Source organism: Pseudophryne corroboree, chromosome 3 (assembly GCF_028390025.1).
Source record: "Pseudophryne corroboree isolate aPseCor3 chromosome 3, aPseCor3.hap2, whole genome shotgun sequence".
Lineage (NCBI taxonomy): Eukaryota > Metazoa > Chordata > Amphibia > Anura > Myobatrachidae > Pseudophryne > Pseudophryne corroboree.
Window position 1 is genome coordinate 800,423,254 of NC_086446.1, and position 26,844 is coordinate 800,450,097.

General features: G+C 49.2%; 1 protein-coding gene across 2 annotated transcripts in view; it reads left to right on the forward strand.

The window, feature by feature from the left end:
• The first annotated feature begins 257 nt into the window (after positions 1-257).
• TRUB1 (TruB pseudouridine synthase family member 1) overlaps positions 258-26,844 on the forward strand; it is a 39,757-nt gene continuing 13,170 nt past the window's right edge. The window contains exons 1-7 of one of the 2 annotated variants that reach the window (XM_063962685.1): positions 258-462; positions 1,213-1,305; positions 2,527-2,582; positions 19,782-19,863; positions 21,683-21,779; positions 23,301-23,440; positions 23,910-23,966. In XM_063962685.1, the coding sequence (XP_063818755.1) occupies positions 345-462; positions 1,213-1,305; positions 2,527-2,582; positions 19,782-19,863; positions 21,683-21,779; positions 23,301-23,440; positions 23,910-23,966 (643 nt within the window). In that variant the 5' untranslated portion in view covers positions 258-344. The remainder of the gene's footprint in view (positions 463-1,212; positions 1,306-2,526; positions 2,583-19,781; positions 19,864-21,682; positions 21,780-23,300; positions 23,441-23,909; positions 23,967-26,844) is intronic. The other variant, XM_063962686.1, reaches the window with a different exon arrangement.

The window sequence follows — 26,844 nt, forward strand, 5'->3', positions numbered from 1 at the left end:
GCCAAGCACGGTTGGTTCTATATCGGAGGGGCTGAAGGGACCTTGTGACGTATTGAGGGGAGGAGCTACGTCACCAGGGGGAGGAGCTACGGGCGAACAGGGTACCCGAAAAGTACCCTCGCGGGCTCGCTTCGCTCGCCACGCTTCGGGCACGGTGGCTCGCTCCGCTCCGCTTCGCTCACCACCTAATTACTAAAGGTAATAGTTGGTGGCGTGGATAGTAGAGGAACTATCCCGCTGGCCTAGCTCCTCCCCCTTGCGTCGTAACTCCTCCCCCTTACGGAAAAGGTCCCTTAGCCCACTTGATTCTAGCATCTACCCTGCCAGCACTGCCAGGAGCAGGCATGGCAGCGGAGAAGGCGGTCAGGCTGCTGTCTCTGAGCGGCGTCTTCCCGGTGTACAAGCCCCGGGGACCGACCTCAGCCCAGTTCCTGAGTGACCTGAAGCGGCGGCTGCTGGGAGGTGCTCTTATATTACATTACTCATCTCATAATATATATATATATATATATATATATATATATATATATATATATATATATATATATATATATCTCATACCTCCCAACATGACCCTCTCCAGGAGGGACAGAATGCTCTGCTCCTGGACTTCCCTCTTAATTCACGATTGCCATCACCTGTGTTGAAACATCTTTCTCATCCATTAACCTGTTCAACACAGGTGCAGACAATCATACATTAAGAGAAAAGTCCAGAAGCATAGCATTGTGTCCCTCCTGGAGAGGGTCATGTTGGGAGGTATGCCGTTGACTCCTAGAGTTCCGCCTCTGGATCAGAGCACAGATATGTAGGAATTAATGAAGGAGAGGCTAGGAAGTGCTGTTAAATGTAAGTCAGTGGTAATTGTTACTGTTTCCCTATAAATGGCTGCTCCTGGCGGGAGAGCAGACTTTGCATAGTGCAGCACTGTATATAGGAGATGTTACACTGACCTGTATGACTGTGGGAGTGTACGAGTATGGACGCACCGTACGCTGACAGGTATGCGGGCTCAGGATCCATCTCAGAACGGTTCAATGGTGAAAATGAAATAACCGCTGCGATTGTATCACATGACCACATGGAAGCTACAGCGTGAGTTATCAGCGGGGTGACTGTCAGGCGTTATGGGGTCACTGTACGGAGTGTGTGGGCTTTAGTCTCCTGTATTTGGAGGGATGGTTTAATGAGTCTCCTCTGTCTGATTTCTAGAAGCCGGCCTGAAGGAATTAACAAAGAAAAGGAAACAGACTCTGAAAATTGGGCATGGCGGGACCCTGGACTGCACCGCCTCCGGGGTGCTGGGTAAGTCATTATTAGCATATGTCACTATGTAGAAGCATTGGGGCGTATAGATTTCAGGGTGGGGCATAGACTATATTATTCTTTATCCAGCCAGTGAGCGCCGGCCTGTCTTTGAGTTACCCAGATCCCACACTGTGTGTATATGCTACACCCCATCTTTCCGGACTGTGCGTCTTTCTGCTATTTGGCCTCCAGCGCACACCTGGAGGAAGGGCGAGGGGGGCGGGGTTATGTTTCACTTCTATGGATCTTATCTCGTTATCTCTCCAGTGGTTGCAACAAGTTCATTATTATGTGGTTCTCAGAGACCCATCATAGTGTTCACTCAAGAATCCGGGCAGGGTGCCGGACTGAGAGGGGCACAAGCATGTGCACGCGGCCGAATAGGGGGCGCGGTCATGCAAATTAGGGGGTGGGGTCACTACGCGTAATAAAAGTGGGCGGTTCAGCCCACAGACGTGGGAAAACAGGGGGCGTGGTCGGCCGGCGGCGTCACTGTTGGGGGCGTGCCGAGCACCTGCGGAGGTTCTGGGCTTCCCCCAAGCTCTCTCTCAGCGTGAATGGATGCCGCGCGATTGCGCACGGCATCTTTACATGCTGGGAGAGGCAAAAAGCGGGCAGGGTGGGTTTTGCCCTTAAAAAATCGGGCAGGGCACGGCGCCCTGCTAAAACAGCCTAGCGTGAACACTACATCATATAAAGTTTGGGGTCCTACCCTACTTTTTCTGAGTACGATCATAATTGGCCCTTGCCACCGATAGATGCCCCCTCCTCTCTACCACAGATGGCCAGAGTGCGCCAGTAAATGCGGCCACTGCCGTTACCCTCCTGTTCTTTATACTGTGCGCTGTATATGTGGCCCTTACCACTATGTGTATGGAAAAATATCTGTCCCCCATTACGCGTACAAGGATGAGACAGGATTCTGTAACTCTGGTCTGCCACTGCCGTCACATAGGTCTGACAGGTGGCAGCTCTCCCTCGAAGAGCCTGGGTGTGGCAGGGAGATGGGGTTGGAGGGGGATTTGACGCTGAGACAGGGTCGGAGGTCAGCTGGACCCCTCTTTCTGCTGGTAGATTTCTAACGCAACGTGTGGATTCCCTGCTGTTGTGGCATTACCAGCCTCAGGTGACCCTGCTGAGAGATGTTTCTAATATGTATCACGCTGATATCACCATTTGTGTGTCATCATCTCTAAACTACTTCTATCTCTTATTCAGTGGTTGGCATTGGGGATGGTACAAAGCTCCTGGGTGCAATGCTGACTGGAACCAAGGTAAGACGAGAGTGACGCGTTTCTCCCTCTCCATCAGTGGTGCCCAATGGCTTACATAAAGAGAGCGGCATTTATTAGGGGTAGTGGGGACCATCTGCGGGGTTGAGGGGGCTGGGCAGTCTGTGAGGTTGTGGCGGACCATGTGTATCAGCGGGATGGGCAGTTTGTCAGGGATAGCCATCATTGTGCGAGAAATGGCCTAAATCCAGCTGCGGCTCCGTCGTTTCTATGATATCAGTGTTCTTAAAGAAATAATTTGCTGATGTGCTTATGTAACTCTAAAGGGATTATATCTTAGTAAGACAAGGAATCTGTAGTCTTCATGGTCTCCTCAGCGCTGGAGGAAGGTACATGTATGCTAGAGGTGGCGCTTTGTTTCATGTGTTAGCGGCATACATCTCCTGTGACACTTCACGATTTCACCCACGGGCCACGTACACTAACTTCATATCCTGTGACCTGACACTCAGACCACGTACACTAACTTCATATCCTGTGACCTGACACTCAGACCACGTATACTAACTTCATATCCTGTGACCTGACACTCAGACCACGTATACTAACTTCATATCCTGTGACCTGACACTCAGACCACGTATACTAACTACATATCCTGTGACCTGACGCTCAGACCACGTACACTAACTTCATATCCTGTGACCTGACACTCAGACCACGTATACTAACTACATATCCTGTGACCTGACGCTCAGACCACGTACACTAACTTCATATCCTGTGACCTGACACTCAGACCACGTATACTAACTTCATATCCTGTGACCTGACACTCAGACCACGTATACTAACTTCATATCCTGTGACCTGACACTCAGACCACGTATACTAACTTCATATCCTGTGACCTGACACTCAGACCACGTATACTAACTACATATCCTGTGACCTGACGCTCAGAGCACGTACACTAACTACATATCCTGTGACCTGACGCTCAGAGCACGTACACTAACTACATATCCTGTGACCTGACACTCAGACCACGTATACTAATTACATATCCTGTGACCTGACACTCAGACCACGTACACTAACTACATATCCTGTGACCTGACGCTCAGACCACGTACACTAACTACATTTCTCTGGCTGGGTCCACAGGATTATCCACAGGATAACATTGGGATATTGTCGAGCGACAGCGAAAATGGCACCAACACGGTCACAAGCTTTCTGGCCTCCCAGGATGCATTGGGGCCTCCACTATATAGTCCCGCCCACTGACTCAGTTAGATCAGTTTTTTGCTTGGTGCGGCAGGAAGCCGCATGGTCACAGGGCTGCTGTAAGAGCAGCCTCAAGTTTTCATTAGTTTATTTTTATAGACTTACTATAATGTTTTTTAGAGCGACTTCTCTTAACAGCGTCTTAAACGCATATTAGAAAGAGTCGCTCCAACAACTCCCCACCGGGTCGCAACAACGCTTACCTTCGGGTATCAGTGCTGTCTCGACAGGCGTCTGTGTCGGATATTCTAGCAGGTCCAGCAGACGTAACCAGGCTGTGGCCGGAGCATGGGGAAACGGTGAGTCTATGGACTTCCTCTTACTAGAGGGGTCAGGACACAGCTACACTGATTTGGTGGAGACTACAAACAGTGTGTTGATGCGCCGAACATCTCGAGTGTGACAGCGCTACGCTCCGGGGATCATAGGCGCCAGGACTAGGTAGAGGCCGCGATCCTGGGAGTTTAAGTCAACAGGGGGATTCAGACGCTCTCCTGGCCGTCCCTCCTCCGAGTTCATGGCCAGTTCCCGCGTGTCTCTCGTTTCATGAACTGAATGACCTCACTTCCGGCTCAGACGCTACCACGAGGGTACTCGGTCGCAGCTTAAACGCTGCGGTTGTGTACACTGGAGATAAAACCCGCCAGACCGAGTCGCAGGCCTTAGCGTCTGCATACACGTGGAAGTCGCTCAGCGTCCGTGTCCGTTGGTGAGCGTCCGTCTCCGTTATCAGTTACCAAGAGCGGCAGTGTACACCAGTAGTGTCTGAATCCACTCAGCGTCTTACGAGCGTATTTGCTTGGATAAGGAAGGGTGGTGAGTCTCCCTGTATCCCGCTCTCTGGAGGCAGGGTATACAGTACTAAAAATTCTCTCTACTTCTTAGTATGCATTGTTAATTTTTTTAGTACCTATTGCATATGAGACCTGTATATTGCTGTGTTTTCTGCATGTTATGTTGAAATTAGAACCAGTTAAAACAGAAGTACAATTTTCCTACTTATGTATAAGTTGTTATGGAGGTTGTATTCTCATATGACAATGTCTAATGCTTTAACATGTGACTGATTGCTAGTATATGTGCTGACTTTTCTGTGTAATGTCAGTCCTGTTCTGACCCTCAAATCAGGTGCACTGTGGTCAGATTGATTTCACCTCTATATACTGACATATAGGGTGATTTTCAGTCACAAATTGTGTAGTCAATAACAGTTTATTACCATGTCTGTGAGCGGCAAAAGTGATGAGGAGAATTTATCAAGCACTCCCATAGCCCTAACATGCTTATCTTGTAAGTCAGGGGTAATTGATATGAATCAATTGGTCACTTATGAGGGTTTGTGTGCAAATTGTTTCGCTTTTCAGCGCAGTAAAAGACAGGAGTTGGTTCAACCACCAACAGAGCCACCATGGAATATGTTCGCAAAGACTCTATCTTCAATAGCGGACAGGTTAGCTCCAGTAGCACCACCTCAAGGGTTAGGTTACACTATGAACCCGTACATGCAGCTCCCTTCCTATGGTTTGGTTCCAGTAGCCTCTACAAGCAACCAAGGGGCAGGTAAGACTAAGACAGATACGTCTGTATGGCAGATTACACAAGAGGATACATCGGATGATGGTGAGGAAACAATAGATTCAATTCCGTATGATGATCAGTCGCAGAGCTTTAGTTCAGATGATGTAGCTGAACTTATTAATGCAGTGAAGGCTGTGCTTTCTTTGGAAGAGCCAGCCAAGACGGCGTTAAAAGCAAAAGCACCTGTATTTAAACGAACAAAATCAGTGAAAGCTGAATTTCCAGCGTCAGATGAGTTGACGGAAATGATGGATGAGTCTTGGGCAGCGCCCAGTAAAAAGTATAAGATTCCCAAGAGATGGGATTCTTATTATCCATTTCCTGCTGTGGATTGTTCGAAGAGAGAAGTTCCTCCAAAAGTAGATGCACATGTTCTGCGACTCGTGCATAAATCTGCTTTACCATTGTCATCTACCTCACTAAATGATGTCACAGACAGAAGGGTAGATAGCCTGTTGAAAAATATTTTTTCTCTTGTAGGAGCAGTGGTAAGACCTGCTATGGCTTCGGCCTGGGTAGCAAAGGCAATGGGCGAATGGATAGAGGAACTAGAGAATGACATCCCCTCTCCTACTAAGGAGCAAGAGGATCATTTTTGCCGTTTAAGACAATCTGCCCAGTATTTAGAAGAAGCAGCAATTGATGTAGGCACAGTTGCTTCTAAAGCTTCAGCCTTGACAGTAGTCGCTCGCAGAGCAGTCTGGCTACGGACCTGGAAGGCGGATGCGGAGTCCAAGAAAGAATTGGAAGCATTGCCTTTCATGGGTAATATATTATTTGGAAAACCTTTATCGGATATCCTAGAATCAGAGGCTGAATCGAAAAAGGTCAGATTTCCGGCTGCTTATAACCCTAAGTCCAAGGGTTTAAAATTTCGCTCTTTTCGTTGGCAAAGCGAAAGCTAAAGAGGAGCCTAAGCAACCCCAGTTTAAATCCAGGGGTAGGAAGCAGTGGGCTAGCAAGAAGCCAGCTTCCAAACCTGAACAGAAACCCTCAGCCTGAAGGGACGGGCCTCCGCCTGGAGGATTCCAGGGTTGGGGGCCGACTCCTGCAATTTGCACACACATGGCAACAGTCAACAACAGATGCCTGGGTGCAGAAGGTAGTATCTCAGGGGTATGGGTTCCCATTCAGGAGGCAGCCACCTCAAAGATTTTTTTGCACCAGCCCGTCTCGTATAGGGTCGAAGGCCAATGCCCTGCAAGAAGCAGTCCAAAAATTACTGCAGTCAGGTGTGATTGTCCCAGTACCTCCATCACAAAAGGGACAGGGGTATTACTCCAATCTATTTCTAATCCAGAAACCAAATGGGTCATATCGACCAATTCTAAATCTGAAAATGTTGAACAGATACATATGGATCCCGAAGTTCCACATGGAGACGTTACACTCCATAATGTTGGCTATGGAACCGGGAGATTACATGGTATCTCTGGATGTACGGGATGCTTACCTACATGTGCCTATAGCACTGTCGCATCAGTGTTACCTCAGGTTTGCCATCCTCAAGGAACACTTCCAGTTCCAAGCTCTGCCCTTCGGGATAACTACAGCACCCAGGGTGTTTACCAAGATCATGGTGGTTATGGCAGCTTGTCTGCGCAAACAAGGAATAAGAATATTCCCATACCTAGACGACCTGTTAATCTTAGCACAGTCGCAAGATTTACTGTTGAGCCATCTCCAACAGACGATAGTTTGTTTACAGAGACACGGGTGGCTCATAAATTGGGAAAAGTCGTCCCTGAATCCGTCACAGCGGATGGTTCATTTGGGAGCCATATTGGATTCAGACCTACAGAAAGTTCTCTTACCGGAGAAAAAGATAGTCAAGGTGCAGGTCATGGCTCAGGAAGCGTTGCAAGCCCAGACAATGTCAGTCCATGCAGTAATGCGACTGTTGGGTCTGATGGTATCAACCTTCGACATGGTGGAATATGCGCAATTCCACTCCAGACCGTTGCAGCACCTTATTTTGACCAAATGGAACGGAAATCATCAAACGATAAAGAAGCAGATGATAAAGATTCCACTAAATGTAAAAAGGTCTCTAGCGTGGTGGCTACAGACAGACCATTTAAACAAAGGGAGACCCTTTTGGATAAAAGAGTGGCAAGTCCTGACAACAGATGCCAGCCTGCAAGGTTGGGGGGCGGTACTCGGAAGCCTATGGTTCCAGGGAAAATGGACCGCAAGGGAAAGTCGCCTGCCGATAAATCTGTTGGAAATAAGGGCCATTTACTTGGCTCTGGTTCAGGCAAAGGACAATCTACAAGGAAGACCAGTCCAGTTCCGCTCAGACAATGTGACGGCAGTAGCATACCTCAATCATCAAGGATGAACTCACAGCAAGAGTCTGATGGAGGAAGTAACCCCCATTCTAAAATGGGCAGAACTCCATCTCCCGGCATTGTCAGCAGTATTTGTCCCGGGTGTACTAAATTGGGAAGCGGATTTTCTCAGTCGGCACACCATTCAGGAAACCGAATGGGCACTACACCCAGAAGTGTTTCAGACACTGGTGAACAGATGGGGTCTACCGGAGATGGACCTTATGGCGTCTCGTCTAAACAACAAAGTTCCGAGGTACGGATCAAGAACAAGGGACCCAGGAGCGGTCCTGATAGACGCACTGTCAGTAGAATGGAGGTTTCAGCTGGCATATCTGTTCCCTCCAATATCTCTGTTACCCAAAGTAGTGAGAAAGATAGAACAGGCAAAAGGAGCAATCATTCTAATAGCTCCAGCTTGGCCAAGAAGGCATTGGTACACAGATCTGCTGAGAATGTCCGTGGAAGCACCGATACTGCTCCCTCAACGTCCAGATCTGTTAATGCAGGGTCCTTGTTGTCACAGTCATCTGGATCGCCTATCTTTGACGGCGTGGCTGTTGAAACCTCTATCTTAGAGGCTAAAGGATTTTCAAAGCAAGTAATTCAAACTATGCTTAGAGCAAGAAAGCCTTCTTCGTCTCGTGTGTATCATAGAATATGGAAAGCCTATATTTACTGGTGTACTGGAAAAAAATTTAATCCGAGATCTTTGAAAGTAGCTAGGATTTTGGATTTCCTTCAGGCAGGATTGGATAAAGGGTTGAAGGTTGTTTCCTTGAGGGTGCAAGTCTCAGCGTTGACTGTATGGTTTCAGCAGAAGATTGCTGACCTACAGGATGTACGTACGTTTTTTCAAGGAGTAGTACATATTCAACCTCCATTTGTTCCTCCTGCAGCTCCCTGGGATTTGAATTTAGTTCTTAAATTTCTCCAGGGTCCTCTGTTTGAACCACTTGAGAGAGCAGATCTTAAGTGGTTAACGGTTAAAGTTATTTTCTCTGACGTCCTAGTGGATGCTGGGAACTCCGAAAGGACCATGGGGAATAGCGGCTCCGCAGGAGACTGGGCACAAAAGTAAAAGCTTTAGGACTAGCTGGTGTGCACTGGCTCCTCCCCCTATGACCCTCCTCCAAGCCTCAGTTAGATTTTTGTGCCCGAACGAGAAGGGTGCAATCTAGGTGGCTCTCCTGAGCTGCTTAGAGTAAAAGTTTAAATTAGGTTTTTTATTTTCAGTGAGTCCTGCTGGCAACAGGCTCACTGCATCGAGGGACTAAGGGGAGAAGAAGCGAACTCACCTGCGTGCAGAGTGGATTGGGCTTCTTAGGCTACTGGACATTAGCTCCAGAGGGACGATCACAGGCCCAGCCATGGATGGGTCCCAGAGCCGCGCCGCCGTCCCCCTTACAGAGCCAGAAGAGCAGAAGAGGTCCGGAAAATCGGCGGCAGAAGACGTCCTGTCTTCAATAAGGTAGCGCACAGCACCGCAGCTGTGCGCCATTGCTCTCAGCACACTTCACACTCCGGTCACTGAGGGTGCAGGGCGCTGGGGGGGGGCGCCCTGAGACGCAATAAAAATACCTTAGATGGCAAAAAAAAATACATCACATATAGCTCCTGGGCTATATGGATGCATTTAACCCCTGCCAGAATACATAGAAAAACGGGAGATAAGGCCGCCGATAAGGGGGCGGAGCCTATCTCCTCAGCACACTGGCGCCATTTTCCCTCACAGCTCCGTTGGAGGGAAGCTCCCTAGCTCTCCCCTGCAGTCACTACACTACAGAAAGGGTTAAAAAAGAGAGGGGGGGCACTAATTACGCGCAGTATTAGAGATACAGCAGTTATAAGGGGAAAAACACTTATATAAGGTTATCCCTGTATATATATATATATATATATATATATATATATATATATATAGCGCTCTGGTGTGTGCTGGCAAACTCTCCCTCTGTCTCCCCAAAGGGCTAGTGGGGTCCTGTCCTCTATCAGAGCATTCCCCGTGTGTGTGCTGTATGTCGGTACGTTTGTGTCGACATGTATGAGGAGAAAAATGATGTGGAGACGGAGCAGATTGCCTGTAATAGTGATGTCACCCCCTAGGGGGTCGACACCTGAGTGGATGAACTGTTGGAAGGAATTACGTGACAGTGTCAGCTCTGTATAAAAGACAGTGGTTGACATGAGACAGCCGGCTACTCAGCTTGTGCCTGTCCAGACGTCTCATAGGCCGTCAGGGGCTCTAAAGCGCCCGTTACCTCAGATGGCAGATATAGACGCCGACACGGATACTGACTCCAGTGTCGACGGTGAAGAGACAAATGTGACTTCCAGTAGGGCCACACGTTACATGATGGAGGCAATGAAAAATGTTTTACACATTTCTGATAATACGAGTACCACCAAAAAGGGGTATTATGTTCGGTGAGGAAAAACTACCTGTAGTTTTCCTGAATCTGAGAAATTAAATGAGGTGTGTGATGATGCGTGAGTTTCCCCCGATAACAACTGATAATTTCTAAAATGTTATTGGCATTATATCCTTTCCCGCCAGAGGTTAGGGTGCGTTGGGAAACACCCCCTAGGGTGGATAAAGCGCTCACACGCTTGTAAGGGCTCTACCCTCTCCTGAGATGGCCGCCCTTAAGGATCCTGCTGATAGAAAGCAGGAGGGTATCCTAAAATGTATTTTCTCTAACGTCCTAAGTGGATGCTGGGGACTCCGTAAGTACCATGGGGAATAGCGGCTCCGCAGGAGACTGGGCACATCTAAAGAAAGCTTTAGGACTATCTGGTGTGCACTGGCTCCACCCCCCATGACCCTCCTCCAAGCCTCAGTTAGATCTTTGTGCCCGAACGAGAGGAGGAGTTATTTGGGGTCGGTCTTTCAGACCTGGTGGCCACGGCAACAGCTGGGAAATCCACGTTTGTACCCCAGATCACCTCTCAACATGAGAAGACGCCGTATTATCAGGCGCAGTCCTTTCGTGGACAAGCGGGCAAAAGGTTCCTCATTTCTGCCCCGTGACAGAGGGAGAGGAAAAAGGCTGCAGAAATCAGCCAGTTCCCAGGAACAGAAACCCTCTCCCGCCTCTGCCAAGCCCTCAGTATACACTGGGGCTTTACAAGCAGAATCAGGCACGGTGGGGGGCCCGTCTCAATGAATTTCAGCGCGCAGTGGGCTCACTCGCAAGTAGACCCCTGGATCCTTCAGGTGATATCTCAGGGGTACAAATTAGAATTCGAGACGTCTCCCCCTCGCCGTTTCCTAAAGTCGGCTTTACCGATGTCTCCTTCTGACAGGGAGACAGTTTTGGAAGCCATTCACAAGCTGTATTCCCAGCAGGTGATAATCAAGATACCCCTCCTGCAACAGGGAACGGGGTATTATTCCACACTGTTGTGGTACCGAAGCCGGACGGCTCGGTGAGACCGATTCTAAATCTAAAATCTTTGAACACTTACATACAGAGGTTCAAATTCAAGATTGAGTCACTCAGAGCAGTGATTGCGAACCTGGAAGAAGGGGACTACATGATGTCTCGGGACATCAAGGATGCTTACCTTCATGTCAAAAGTTACCCTTCTCACCAAGGGTACCTCAGGTTTATGGTACAGAACTGTCACTATCAGTTCAGACGCTGCCGTATGGATGGTCCACGGCACCCCGGGTCTTTACCAAGGTAATGGCCGAAATGATGATATTCCTTCGAAGGAAGGGAATTTTAGTTATCCCTTACTTGGACAATTCCCTGATAAGGGTAAGATCCAGGGAACAGTTGGAGGTCGGTGTAGCACTATCTCAGGTAGTGTTGCGGCAGCACGATTGGATTCTCAATATTCCAAAATCGCAGCTGGTTCCGACAACTTGTCTTCTGTTCCTAGGGATGATCCTGGACACAGTCCAGAAAAAGGTGTTTCTCCCGGAGGAGAAAGCCAGGGAGTTATCCGAGCTAGTCAGGAACCTCCTAAAACCGAGCCAAGTCTCAGTGCATCAATGCACAAAGGTTCTGGGTAAAATGGTGGCTTCCTACGAAGCTATCCCATTCGGCAGATTCCACGCAAGAATTTTCCAGTGGGACCTGCTGGACAAATGGTCCGGGTCGCATCTTCAGATGCATCAGCGGATAACCCTGTCACCAAGGACAAGGGTGTCCCTCCTGTGGTGGTTGCAGAGTGCTCATCTTCTAGAGGGCCGCAGATTCGGCATTCAGGACTGGGTCCTGGTAACCACGGATGCCAGCCTGCGAGGCTGGGGAGCAGTCACACAGGGAAGGAATTTCCAGGGCTTATGGTCAAGCCTGGAGACATCACTTCACATAAATATCCTGAAGCTAAGGGACATTTACAATGCTCTAAGCTTAGCAAGACCTCTGCTTCAAGGTCAGCCGGTGTTGATCCAGTCGGACAACATCACGGCAGTCACCCACGTAAACAGACAGGGTGGCACAAGAAGCAGGAGGGCAATGGCAGAAGCTGCAAGGATTCTTCGCTGGGCGGAAAATCATGTGATAGCACTGTCAGCAGTATTCATTCCGGGAGTGGACAACTGGGAAGCAGACTTCCTCAGCACGACCTCCACCCGGGAGAGTGGGGACTTCACCCAGAAGTCTTCCACATGATTATAAACCGTTGGGAAAAACTCGACAGGTATTGCGCCAGGTCCAGGGACCCTCAGGCAATAGCTGTAGACGCTCTGGTAACACCGTGGGTGTACCAGTCAGGGTATGTGTTCCCTCCTATGCCTCTCATACCCAAGGTACTGAGATTGATAAGATGGAGAGGAGTAAGCACTATATTCGTGGCTCCGGATTGGCCAAGAAGGACTTGGTAACCGGAACTTCAAGAGATGCTCACGGAGGATCCGTGGCCTCTACCTCTAAGAAGGGACCTGCTCCAGCAAGGACCCTGTCTGTTCCAAGACTTACCGCGGCTGCGTTTGACGGCATGGCGGTTGAACGCCGGATCCTGAAGGAAAAAAAAGGCATTCCGGATGAAGTCATCCCTATCCTGATCAAAGCCAGGAAGGATGTAACCACAAAAACATTATCACCGCAATTGGCGAAAATATGTTGCGTGGTGCGAGGCCAGTAAGGCCCGACGGAGGAAATTCAACTGGGTCGATTCCTACATTTCCTGCAAACAGGAGTGTCTATGGGCCTGAAATTGGGGTCCATTAAGGTTCAAATTTCGGCCCTGTCAATTTTCTTCCAAAAAGAACTAGCTTCAGTCCCTGAAGTTCAGACGTTTGTAAAAGGGGTACTGCATATACAGCCTCCTTTTGTGCCTCCAGTGGCACTTTGGGATCTCAATGTAGTTTTGGGTTCCAAAAGTCACATTGGTTTGAACCACTTAAATCTGTGGAGTTAAAATATCTCACATGGAAAGTGGTCATGCTGTTGGGCCAGGCGCGTGTCAGAATTGGCGGCTTTATCCTGAAAAAGCCCTTATCTGATTTTCCATTCGGACAGGGCGGAATTGAGGACTCGTCCTCAGTTTCTCCCTAAGGTGGTTTCAGCGTTTCACCTGAACCAACCTATTTGTGGTGCCTGCGGCTACTAGGGACTTGGAGGACTCCAAGTTGCTAGACGTTGTCAGGGCCCTGAAAATATATGTTTCCAGGACGGCTGGAGTCAGGAAATCTGACTCGCTGTTTATCCTGTGTGCACCCAACAAGCTGGGTGCTCCTGCTTCTAAGCAGACTATTGCTCGTTGGATTTGTAGTACAATTCAGCTTGCACATTCTGTGGCAGGCCTGCCACAGCCAAAAATCTGTAAATGCCCACTCCACAAGGAAGGTGGGCTCATCTTGGGCGGCTGCCCGAGGGGTCTCGGCTTTACAACTTTGCCGAGCAGCTACTTGGTCAGGAGCAAATACGTTTGTAAAATTCTACAAAATGGATATCCTGGCTGAGGAGGACCTGGAGTTCTCTCATTTGGTGCTGCAGAGTCATCCGCACTCTCCCGCCCGTTTGGGAGCTTTGGTATAATCCCCATGGTCCTTACGGAGTCCCCAGCATCCACTTAGGACGTTAGAGAAAATAAGAATTTACTTACCGATAATTCTATTTCTCGTAGTCCGTAGTGGATGCTGGGCGCCCATCCCAGGTGCGGATTGTCTGCAATACTGGTACATAGTTATTGTTACCAAAAAATCGGGTTATTGCTGTAGTGAGCCATCTTTTCTAGAGGCTCCTCTGTTATCATGCTGTTAACTGGGTTCAGATCACAAGTTGTACGGTGTGATTGGTGTGGCTGGTATGAGTCTTACCCGGGATTCAAAATCCTTCCTTATTGTGTACGCTCGTCCGGGCACAGTATCCTAACTGAGGCTTGGAGGAGGGTCATGGGGGGAGGAGCCAGTGCACACCAGATAGTCCTAAAGCTTTCTTTAGATGTGCCCAGTCTCCTGCGGAGCCGCTATTCCCCATGGTCCTTACGGAGTCCCCAGCATCCACTACGGACTACGAGAAATAGAATTATCGGTAAGTAAATTCTTATTTACACACATACTGGTGTTATACTGCGACCAGCAATCGCCTCAGCCTGGATGTGCAGTGCTGGGTTGGCGTTGTCGGATTCCCTGACTGAAAATATTGATACCCTAGATAGGGACAGTATATTTTTGCCTATAGAGCATTTAAAAGATGCATTTCTATATATGCGTGATGCACAGCGGAATATTTGCCGACTGGCATCAAGTCTAAGTGCGTTGTCCATTTCTACCAGTAGAGGGTTATGGACACGACAGTGGTCAGGTGATGCGGATTTCAAACGGCATTTGGAAGTATTGCCTTATTAAGGGGAGGAGTTATTTGGGGTCGGTCTTTCAGACCTGGTGGCCACGGCAACAGCTGGGAAATCCACGTTTGTACCCCAGGTCGCCTCTCAACATGAGAAGACGCCGTATTATCAGGCGCAGTCTTTTCGTGGACAAGCGGGCAAAAGGTTCCTCATTTCTGCCCCGTGACAGAGGGAGAGGAAAAAGGCTGCAGAAATCAGCCAGTTCCCAGGAACAGAAACCCTCTCCCGCCTCTGCCAAGCCCTCAGTATGACGCTGGGGCTTTACAAGCAGAATCAGGCACGGTGGGGGGCCCGTCTCAATGAATTTCAGCGCGCAGTGGGCTCACTCGCAAGTAGACCCCTGGATCCTTCAGGTGATATCTCAGGGGTACAAATTGGAATTCGAGACGTCTCCCCCTCGCCGTTTCCTAAAGTCGGCTTTACCGATGTCTCCTTCTGACAGGGAGACAGTTTTGGAAGCCATTCACAAGCTGTATTCCCAGCAGGTGATAATCAAGGTACCCCTCCTGCAACAGGGAACGGGTTATTATTCCACACTGTTGTGGTACCGAAGCCGGACGGCTCGGTGAGACCGATTCTAAATCTAAAATCTTTGAACACTTACATACAGAGGTTCAAATTCAAGATTGAGTCACTCAGAGCAGTGATTGCGAACCTGGAAGAAGGGGACTACATGATGTCTCGGGACATCAAGGATGCTTACCTTCATGTCCAAATGTACCCTTCTCACCAAGGGTACCTCAGGTTTATGGTACAGAACTGTCACTATCAGTTCAGACGCTGCCGTATGGATGGTCCACGGCACCCCGGGTCTTTACCAAGGTAATGGCCGAAATGATGATATTCCTTCGAAGGAAGGGAATTTTAGTTATCCCTTACTTGGACGATACCCTGATAAGGGTAAGATCCAGGGAACAGTTGGAGGTCGGTGTAGCACTATCTCAGGTAGTGTTGCGGCAGCACGATTGGATTCTCAATATTCCAAAATCGCAGCTGGTTCCGACGACTCGTCTTCTGTTCCTAGGGATGATCCTGGACACAGTCCAGAAAAAGGTGTTTCTCCCGGAGGAGAAAGCCAGGGAGTTATCCGAGCTAGTCAGGAACCTCCTAAAACCGAGCCAAGTCTCAGTGCATCAATGCACAAGGGTTCTGGGTAAAATGGTGGCTTCCTACGAAGCAATCCCATTCGGCAGATTCCACGCAAGAACTTTCCAGTGGGACCTGCTGGACAAATGGTCCGGGTCGCATCTTCAGATGCATCAGCGGATAACCCTGTCACCAAGAACAAGGGTGTCCCTCCTGTGGTGGTTGCAGAGTGCTCATCTTCTAGAGGGCCGCAGATTCGGCATTCAGGACTGGGTCCTGGTGACCACGGATGCCAGCCTGCGAGGCTGGGGAGCAGTCACACAGGGAAGGAATTTCCAGGGCTTATGGTCAAGCCTGGAGACATCACTTCACATAAATATCCTGAAGCTAAGGGCCATTTACAATGCTCTAAGCTTAGCAAGACCTCTGCTTCAAGGTCAGCCGGTGTTGATCCAGTCGGACAACATCACGGCAGTCACCCACGTAAACAGACAGGGTGGCACAAGAAGTAGGAGGGCAATGGCAGAAGCTGCAAGGATTCTTCGCTGGGCGGAAAATCATGTGATAGCACTGTCAGCAATTCCGGGAGTGGACAACTAGGAAGCAGACTTCCTCAGCAGACACGACCTCCACCCGGGAGAGTGGGGACTTCACCCAGAAGTCTTCCACATGATTATAAACCGTTGGGAAAAACTCGACAGGTATTGCGCCAGGTCAAGGGACCCTCAGGCAATAGCTGTAGACGCTCTGGTAACACCGTGGGTGTACCAGTCAGTGTATGTGTTCCCTCATCTGCCTCTCATACCCAAGGTACTGAGATTGATAAGATGGAGAGGAGTAAGCACTATATTCGTGGCTCCGGATTGGCCAAGAAGGACTTGGTAACCGGAACTTCAAAAGATGCTCACGGAGGATCCGTGGCCTCTACCTCTAAGAAGGGACCTGCTTCAGCAAGGACCCTGTCTGTTCCAAGACTTACCGCGACTGCGTTTGACGGCATGGCGGTTGAACGCCGGATCCTGAAGGAAAAAAGGCATTCCGGATGAAGTCATCCCTATCCTGATCAAAGCCAGGAAGGATGTAACCGCAAAACATTATCACCGCATTTGGCGAAAATATGTTGCGTGGTGCGAGGCCAGTAAGGCCCGACGGAGGAAATTCAACTGGGTCGATTCCTACATTTCCTGCAAACAGGAGTGTCTATGGGCCTGAAATTGGGGTCCATTAAGGTTCAAATTTCGGCCCTGTCAATTTTCTTCCAAAAAGAACTAGCTTCAGTCCCTGAAGTTCAGACGTTGTAAAAGGGGTACTGCATATACAGCCTCCTTTTGTGCCTCCAGTGGCACCTTGGGATCTCAATGTAGTTTTTGGGTTCCAAAAAGTCACATTGGTTTGAACCACTTAAATCTGTGGAGTTAAAATATCTCACATGGAAAGTGGTCATGCTGTTGGCCCTGGCCTGGGCCAGGCGCGTGTCAGAATTGGCGGCTTTATCTTGTAAAAGCCCTTATCTGATTTTCCATTCGGACAGGGCGGAATTGAGGACTCGTCCTCAGTTTCTCCCTAAGGTGGTTTCAGCGTTTCACCTGAACCAACCTATTGTGGTGCCTGCGGCTACTAGGGACTTGGAGGACTCCAAGTTGCTAGACGTTGTCAGGGCCCTGAAAATATATGTTTCCAGGACGGCTGGAGTCAGAAAATCTGACTCGCTGTTTATCCTGTATGCACCCAACAAGCTGGGTGCTCCTGCTTCTAAGCAGACTATTGCTCGATGGATTTGTAATACAATTCAGCTTGCACATTCTGTGGCAGGCCTGCCACAGCCAAAAATCTGTAAATGCCCACTCCACAAGGAAGATGGGCTCATCTTGGGCGGCTGCCCGGGGGGTCTCGGCTTTACAACTTTGTTGAGCAGCTACTTGGTCAGGAGCAAATACGTTTGTAAAATTCTACAAAATTGATACCCTGGCTGAGGAGGACCTGGAGTTCTCTCATTTGGTGCTGCAGAGTCATCCGCACTCTCCCGCCCGTTTGGGAGCTTTGGTATAATCCCCATGGTCCTTTCGGAGTTCCCAGCATCCACTAGGACGTCAGAGAAAATAAGAATTTACTTACCGATAATTCTATTTCTCATAGTCCGTAGTGGATGCTGGGCGCCCATCCCAAGTGCGGATTGTCTGCAATACTTGTACATAGTTACAAAAATCGGGTTATTATTGTTGTGAGCCATCTTTTCAGAGGCTCCTCTGTTATCATGCTGTTAACTGGGTTCAGATCACAAGTTGTACGGTGTGATTGGTGTGGCTGGTATGAGTCTTACCCGGGATTCTAAATCCTTCCTTATTGTGTACGCTCGTCCGGGCACAGTATCCTAACTGAGGCTTGGAGGAGGGTCATAGGGGGAGGAGCCAGTGCACACCAGCTAGTCCTAAAGCTTTTACTTTTGTGCCCAGTCTCCTGCGGAGCCGCTATTCCCCATGGTCCTTTCGGAGTTCCCAGCATCCACTACGGACTATGAGAAATAGAATTATCGGTAAGTAAATTCTTATTTTTTTACTGGCAATGGCGTCAGCCAGAAGAGTGTCAGATTTAGGAGCATTATCATGTAAGTCTCCTTTCCTAAGTTTTTTCCAGACAGAGCAGTTCTCAGAACGAGATCTAGTTATCTTCCAAAGGTGGTGTCAAAATTTCACCTGAATGAAGAGATTGTAGTCCCAGCTTTTCAGGTATCTGGACTATATGCGGGAGAAGCGTCGCTGGACGTGGTCCGAGCTTTGAGAATCTACATAGATCGTACTAGTGCCATCAGGAAAACGGATTCTCTCTTCATCCTGTACGGATTCCATAGAAGAGGATGGCCTGCTAGTAAACAGACGCTGGCGAGATGGCTCCGAATGGTAATATCAGAAGCTTATTCTCATGCAGATCTCCCTATTCCGGCTAATGTCTCTGCACACTCTACACGTAAGGTAGGTCCTTCATGGGCAGTACAACAGGGTGCTTTAGCAGAACAGATATGTAGGGCAGCCACATGGTCTTCCATAAACACATTCATCAGACATTATGCCTTGGATACTTTTGCCTCTCATGACGCAGACTTCGTGCGAAATGTCCTCCTGTGCAATCAGGAGCGTCCCCACCACTAAAATGGCTTTGGGAATCCCAATGTTATCCTGTGGATAATCCTGTGGACCCAGCCAGAGAAATATACGTTATGGTAAGAACTTACCGTTGATAACGTAATTTCTCTTATGTCCACAGGTATCCACAGGGATGCATCTGATTTGAGGATCTAGACAATCACTAAACCTCTTCCTTCTTGTATGGAAGGGTGTGCATGTGTGTTCTTATCGCCTGTACAGGTCTCTGCCTGATGTTCCTGCCTATAATCGCTGTGGAAAGAACTGATCTGACTGAGTCAGTGGGCGGGACTATATAGTGGAGGCCCCAATGCATCCTGGGAGGCCAGAAAGCTCGTGACCGTGTGTGTGCCATTTTCGCTGTCGCTCGACAATATCCCAATGTTATCCTGTGGATACCTGTGGACATAAGAGAAATCACGTTATCAACGGTAAGTTCTTACCATAACGTATATATCCTGTGACCTGACGCTCAGACCACGTACACTAACTTCATATCCTGTGACCTGACGCTCAGACCACGTACACTAACCTGATATCCTGTGACCGGACACTCAGACCACGTACACTAACTTCATATACTGTGACCTGACACTCAGACCACATATACTAACTTCATATCCTGTGACCGGACACTCAGACCACGTACACTAACCTCATATCTTGTGATCTGACACTCGTACACTAACTTCATATCCTGTGACCTGATACTCTGACCACGTACATTAACTTCATATCCTGTGACCTGATACTCTGACCACGTACATTAACTTCATATCCTGTGACCTGACACTCAGACCACGTACATTAACTTCATATCCTGTGACCACGTACACTTACTCTGGAATTATTCACTATAACCTATAGCTAAATCATTCAGCAATTGTTGTCCTGGTTTATTCTCGTTGCCAATACTCCAGTATGTACACAAACTTTACATTAAGCAGGATCTCAGATTATCAGCGTACACGCGTGTGGGCATACACACATACATGTTTCTTTCTCTACAGAAGTACACAGCTGTTGGTGAGCTGGGGAGAGCCACCGACACGCTGGACGCCTCTGGGGCTGTAACTGAAGAGAAGCCTTACGGTACGTCCTGCTTTCACTTTTCATCAGAGACCTCCTGGTTCTGTGGCCACAGCCGGGAACTAGCGCCAGAGACTAGCATAGGGTGTATAACCTTATGAAATAGACAGTGACGGAATTAAGGTGTAATGTAACATTCTTCCTGTCCTGTGTTTAATACACATCATTATTATTATTACATTATAGGACATGCAAACCTAATACTCAGTCTCTCCTGCCTTTCCATCATATATAGAGCCTGCCACCTATGTGGCCTGGATTCCCCACCATTAGTTTATTTTCTGTCCCAAGTAAAGAGCCATTGTCAGTAGGTAGGTGCCATCAATAATACCTGCTGTACAATCCAAATCTTTGTGCGGCGCTGTCATCTCTCTAAGCCAGGGGTGGCCAACCAGGCAGAGACAAAGAGCCAAAAAATCTGGTTAGGTACGTCAAAGAGCCGACATTGAGCCGAAGGTGCGTGTGCAAAAATGGGGTGTGGCTTTATGCCAGCTAGGACACACCCCTTGTATAAAATACATTGAAAAAGCCAGATCCAGCATAAGCTACATTTTAAAGCCAGATCCAACATAAAATACATTGAAATAGTCACTTTCACATAAAATAATTGAAAAAGCCAGATTCACATAATACACTTCAGCTCCCCCATGTGTCACTCCAGCCAGCACCGTCCTACAGTATGTCACTAGTCAGCTCCCCCATTGTGTCTCTCCTGCCAGAACACTCCTGTGTCACTCCAGCCAGCCCCAACTTGTGTCACTCCAACCCACCCTCACATGTCACTGCAGTCCCCCCAACTTGTGCCCAGGGGCTGGTTGGGAAGGGGGGGCAAGGTGCCATCTGACCCCTGGGCCAGTGCAATATAAGTGTTCCAGGGCCACTTGAACGCAGATTCCCTATAAAAAATGGGTCCGCTTGCTTGAGTCTGCCCCCCAGGCTAAAGGTTGCCAAGCCCCTGATTGCAGCAGCCCCTTATGTGTCCTCTATTTGCCAGTGGATGTCTCACCTATAGTATTTGGCTCCCTCAGTTTTCAGTCCCTGCAGTGTTGCTGCGTGTCTGGCTGGAGTGCAGCGGTCTCTGGATCTGCTGTGGTCATGTGACTTTGAGTGTTTGGGAGCCACATTTGAGTAAAGAAAGAGCCACATTTGAGTAAAGAAAGAGCCACAGGTTGGCCACCGCTGCTCTAAGCCTCCGTCTGTACAGTATATAGACTTAGGTTTACAGAGTAGTATTCTGTAGCTGTATATTTCATAATGATTCCACACTGTTGTTCTCAGTATACTACATGTAATTATCACCCAACGGTACCGAGTGGATCAGAGAATTGTAGCTGCTGGGGGTTTGCACATGTGGTAGACGGCTTCTGATTGGATCGCTTTACCATTCGTGAGTGTTACAACAATCTAATCTGTGACCATTGTTGCAGAGCATTGTTGTGTGCTGCACTGTAGGGAGCAGTCAGACCTGGGAACTGTAGGGATTCTGTCTTCCGCTTATCTCGCAGCAGCCTCCCCGTGTTCCCCTATACTGGCTGAGTGTGGGAGAGGACTGAAAGGCAGCGTTCCCACCAGTCACAGCGCTTGTTGTTTGGGACGCCTAGCAGCGGAAGACCGGAGTGTGAGTGACAGGTAAGGTTTAGGAATCTGCAGGTTCGGCATACTAGTCTGATAGGTGCCGATAACGGACTAGAAAGGGCCATATGGCTCCTGCCGTGTCCTAGCATGGGAAGTGTGGGGAAAAGAACGGACCTGGGATATACTACCCCCTATAATGTGCGCTGTAGGTTATCATGTGTTTCCCTGATCATTAATGTCCCATCAGTGTCCTGTCTGGTTTCCTGCACAGATCACATCACTAGAGAAGACCTGGAGAATGTGCTGAAGACATTCATGGGGGATATCATGCAGGTACCTCCTCTGTAAGTGGGGATTACATTATAGTCATCATCTAGTTACAGACAACGTGTAGACAGAAATTGAACAAATCCAGCTCAATGCGTGTCCCAGCAGCCGGCGACTCGGCCCTTCTACGTGTCCCAGCAGCCGGCGACTCGGCTCTTCTACATGCCCCAGCAGCCAGCGACTCAGCCCTTCTACGTGCCCCAGCAGCCGGCGACTCTTCTCTTCTACATGCCCCAACAGCCGGCAACTCTTCCCTTCTACATGCCCCAGCAGCCGGCGACTCTTCCCTTCTACATGCCCCAGCAGCCGGCGACTCTGCCCTTCTACATGCCCCAGCGGCCGGCGACTCGGCTCTTCTACGTACCCCAGCAGCCGGCGACTCTTCCCTTCTACATGCCCCAGCAGCCGGCGACTCGGCCCTTCTACTTGCCCCAGCAGCCGGCGACTCGGCCCTTCTACTTGCCCAGCAGCCGGCGACTCGGCCCTTCTACTTGCCCCAGCAGCCGGCGACTCGGCTCTTCTACGTGCCCAAGCAGCCGGCGACTCTTCCCTTCTACATGCCCCAGCAACCGGCGACTCTGCCCTTCTACATGCCCCAGCAGCCGGCGACTCTGCCCTTCTACATGCCCCAGCAGCCGGCGACTCTGCCCTTCTACGTGCCCCAGCAGCTGTTGACTCGGCCCTTCTACGTGCCCCAGCGGCCGGCGACTCTGCCCTTCTACATGCCCCAGCGGCCGGCGACTCTGCCCTTCTACATGCCCCAGCGGCCGGCGACTCGGCTCTTCTACGTGCCCCAGCAGCCGGCGACTCTTCCCTTCTACATGCCCCAGCAGCCGGCGACTCTGCCCTTCTACGTGCCCCTGCAGCCGGCGACTCCAGCCAGATATTACTCCAGATATTCCTGGGTATATTTCAAATGTTGTGAACTGACAATGCGAAACTCATGTAATGAAAGTCCAGAATTATGGGGGAGTATATTTCCACACACTTTAAGTTTTCCTTGTGGTGATTGTAGAGTAGAATAACCTGATGAAATGTAACCAAAATGTTCATACGAGTGTGTTCTATATTTAAAGTGAACCAAAAGCCAATGTGATTTTTTTTACAGTAGGAATAATATATCACCCCCTGACGAGGCCTGCCACATTCCGTGACTGGACGCCTCTTTTACGTGACACAAGTTTAAGAAAATCTGTGCAAATTCCATTTTGGGGGTTTCCCTTATTGTTTTGTGATTACCAGGAAATAAATACTAAGGGGGCACATTGTGTGAAACAGACAAGGGATTCGGACCAGTGTGGGTGATATGGGGCACAGTGCACCCTCCCAACACCTATGACTAGCAGCGTTGTTATGCAGTGGTGGATGACACTGACTTACTGTAACACTAGTGCAGTGCCTTACACTTCTAATTCCGTGCAGGAACGCATTACAGATGGTCGGGGGGTTGTGACATGGGGGGGGGGGTGAGGGGAGGATCAGGGGTAGTGGCCGACGTAAGTTATAAAACCTTAAAACATCACCTAATTGTCTTCCAGATTCTCTGCCCTAAAGCGGGATGGGAAGAGACTGTCCTGCCTCCTAAGGGAAGGTGCAGAGGTGGCACCGAAGCCGGCCAGGCCAGTGGTGGTCTACCAGCTGACTGTGACCGATTTCCAGCCCCCGCTATTTACTCTGGGTAAGAAGGTCTCACATAGGTCTCTGACTGTATGGAGAGCACATTAGGGGAACAGGGAATGGGTGTAGCGGGGTTGGGTTAGCGGACACAAATAGCTGTATATAGAGCACATGAGTTTGTACGCAACACAGAGGGTGGAGATTGGCGCAGGCGGCGAGGGTGGGGATTGGCATAGCCAGCGAAGGTGGAGAGTGGGTGTGGAGATTGGCGCAGGTGGAGAGTGGTGGCAAGGGTGGAGAGTGGCGCAGGCGGCGAGGGTGGAGATTGGCGCAAGCAGTGAGGGTGGAGATTGGCGCAGGCGCCGAGGGTGGAGATGGGGGTGAGGGTGGCGATTGCACATAGCTGAATGTTTCAGAAGTATATGTGCAGTCAGGGCTAATACACTGCGGTATTACCGGACCACCGCAGTGCTTATATGTCATGTGTGTTCTCTGTAAATGTCACCTGGACTCCTCTTTTCTGTTGACAGACGTTGAGTGTGGCGGCGGGTTTTACGTCAGGAGCCTGGTCAGCGACATTGGGAAAGGTAGGATGATCATTGTGTTTGCTCACCATATTGTAAGATGCATCTGCCCTTACTAACTCATTACTGGGTTATTCTATGTAACAGAACACATAGGTTACTTCTACGTCCACTTCTACTTGGCTTTTAGGAAATATAAGCAGACACAAAATAATGAAGACAAAGAGATATATTGTATCTTGTTAGACAGAAGGAGACTAAAGGTGGGTACACACTAGAAAGATATATCTGCAGATCAATTGATCTGCAGATATATCTATGGACGGATCGGGCAGTGTGCTGTGCATACACACTGCCCGATCCGTCGGGGACTGACGTCATGAACTGGGCGGGCGTGTACACATGCCCGCCCAGTTCAGCTGTCAATCACGCCCCATACACACACAGCGACGCGCCAATATATCGGTAGATATATTGGCCGTCGGCTGTGCAGCGGGGCCGACGCGATACGTCTGTGAATGACGGAGTTCACAGACGTATCGGCCGTACACACTGGCCGATGGTCCCGCGATATATCGGCCAGTGTGTACGGGCCTTAAGAAGGTAATCAGATGTGCAAAGGCACAAGCTGAGGAGAAAATGGCCCAGTCAGTGGGTAAAGGAGGCAAAACTTTTTTCTAGGTATATAAGCGAAAGGAGAAAAACAAAAGGCGGAATAATAAAACTAAAGACAGACACTGGGAGTCTTGTTGAAGGAGACCATTTAATAGCAGATCATCTTAATGATTATTTCTCTATCGTCCTAGTGGATGCTGGGGTTCCTGAAAGGACCATGGGGAATAGCGGCTCCGCAGGAGACAGGGCACAAAAAGTAAAGCTTTAGGATCAGGTGGTGTGCACTGGCTCCTCCCCCTATGACCCTCCTCCAAGCCAGTTAGATTTTTGTGCCCGGCCGAGAAGGGTGCAATCTAGGTGGCTCTCCTAAAGAGCTGCTTAGAAAAGTTTAGCTTAGGTTTTTTATTTTACAGTGAGTCCTGCTGGCAACAGGATCACTGCAACGAGGGACTTAGGGGAGAAGAAGTGAACTCACCTGCGTGCAGGATGGATTGGCTTCTTGGCTACTGGACATCAGCTCCAGAGGGACGATCACAGGTACAGCCTGGATGGTCACCGGAGCCTTGCCGCCGGCCCCCTTGCAGATGCTGAAGTAAGAAGAGGTCCAGAATCGGCGACAGAAGACTCCTCAGTCTTCTTAAGGTAGCGCACAGCACTGCAGCTGTGCGCCATTTCCTCTCAGCACACTTCACACGGCAGTCACTGAGGGTGCAGGGCGCTGGGAGGGGGGCGCCCTGGGAGGCAAATGAATACCTATTTTGGCTAAAAATACCTCACATATAGCCTCCGGAGGCTATATGGAGATATTTAACCCCTGCCAGAATCCGTTAAGAGCGGGAGACGAGGCCGCCGAAAAAGGGGCGGGGCCTATCTCCTCAGCACACAGCGCCATTTTCCCTCACAGAAAGGCTGGAGGGAAGGCTCCCAGGCTCTCCCCTGCACTGCACTACAGAAACAGGGTTAAAACAGAGAGGGGGGGCACTAATTTGGCGATATGCTTATATATATATATTAAGATGCTATAAGGGAAAACACTTATATAAGGTTGTCCCTATATAATTATAGCGTTTTTGGTGTGTGCTGGCAAACTCTCCCTCTGTCTCTCCAAAGGGCTAGTGGGTCCTGTCCTCTATCAGAGCATTCCCTGTGTGTGTGCTGTGTGTCGGTACGTGTGTGTCGACAGGTAGGAGGACGATGTTGGTGAGGAGGCGGAGCAATTGCCTGTAATGGTGATGTCACTCTCTAGGGAGTCGACACCGGAATGGATGGCTTATTTAGGAAATTACGTGATAATGTCAACACGCTGCAAGGTCGGTTGACGACATGAGACGGCCGACAAACAATTAGTACGGTCCAGACGTCTCAAAAACACCGTCAAGGGTTTTAAAACGCCCGTTTACTTTAGTCGGTCGACACAGACACAGACAGGGACACTGAATCCAGTGTCGACGGTGAATAAACAAACGTATTCCTTATTAGGGCCACACGTTAAAGGCAATGAAGGAGGTGTTACGTATTTCTGATACTACAAGTACCACAAAAGAGGGTATTATGTGGGATGTGAAAAAACTACCATAGTTTTTCCTGAATCAGATAAATTAAATAAAGTGTGTGATGATGCGTGGGTTCCCCCCGATAGAAAATTATGGGCGGTATACCCTTTCCCGCCAGAAGTTAGGGCGCGTTGGGAAACACCCTTTAAGGTGGATAAGGCGCTCACACGCTTATCAAAACAAGTGGCGGTACCGTCTATAGATAGGGCCGTCCTCAAGGACCAGCTGACAAGGCTGGAAAATATAATAAAAAGTATATACACACATACTGGTGTTATACTGCGGCCAGCGATCGCCTCAGCCTGGATGTGCAGAGCTAGGGTGGCTTGGTCGGATTCCCTGACTAAAAATATTGATACCCTTGACAGGGACAGTATTTTATTGACTATAGAGCATTTCTATATATGCGAGATGCACAGAGGGATATTTGCACTCTGGCATCATGAATAAACGCGATGTCCATAACTGCCAGAAGATGTTATGGACACGACAGTGGTCAGGTGATGCAGATTCCAAACGGCACAGTATGGCCGTATACAGGAAGAGGACTTGTTTGGGGTCGGTCCATCGGACCTGGTGGTCACGGCAACTGCTGGAAAATCCACCGTTTTTTACCCTAAGTCACATCTCTGCAGAAAAAGACACCGTCTTTTCAGCCTCAGTCCTCTCGTCCCTATAAGATCATATCTGCCCAGGGATAGAGGAAAGGGAAGAAGACTGCAGCAGGCAGCCCATTCCCAGGAACAGAAGCGTTCCACCGCGTCTGACAAGTT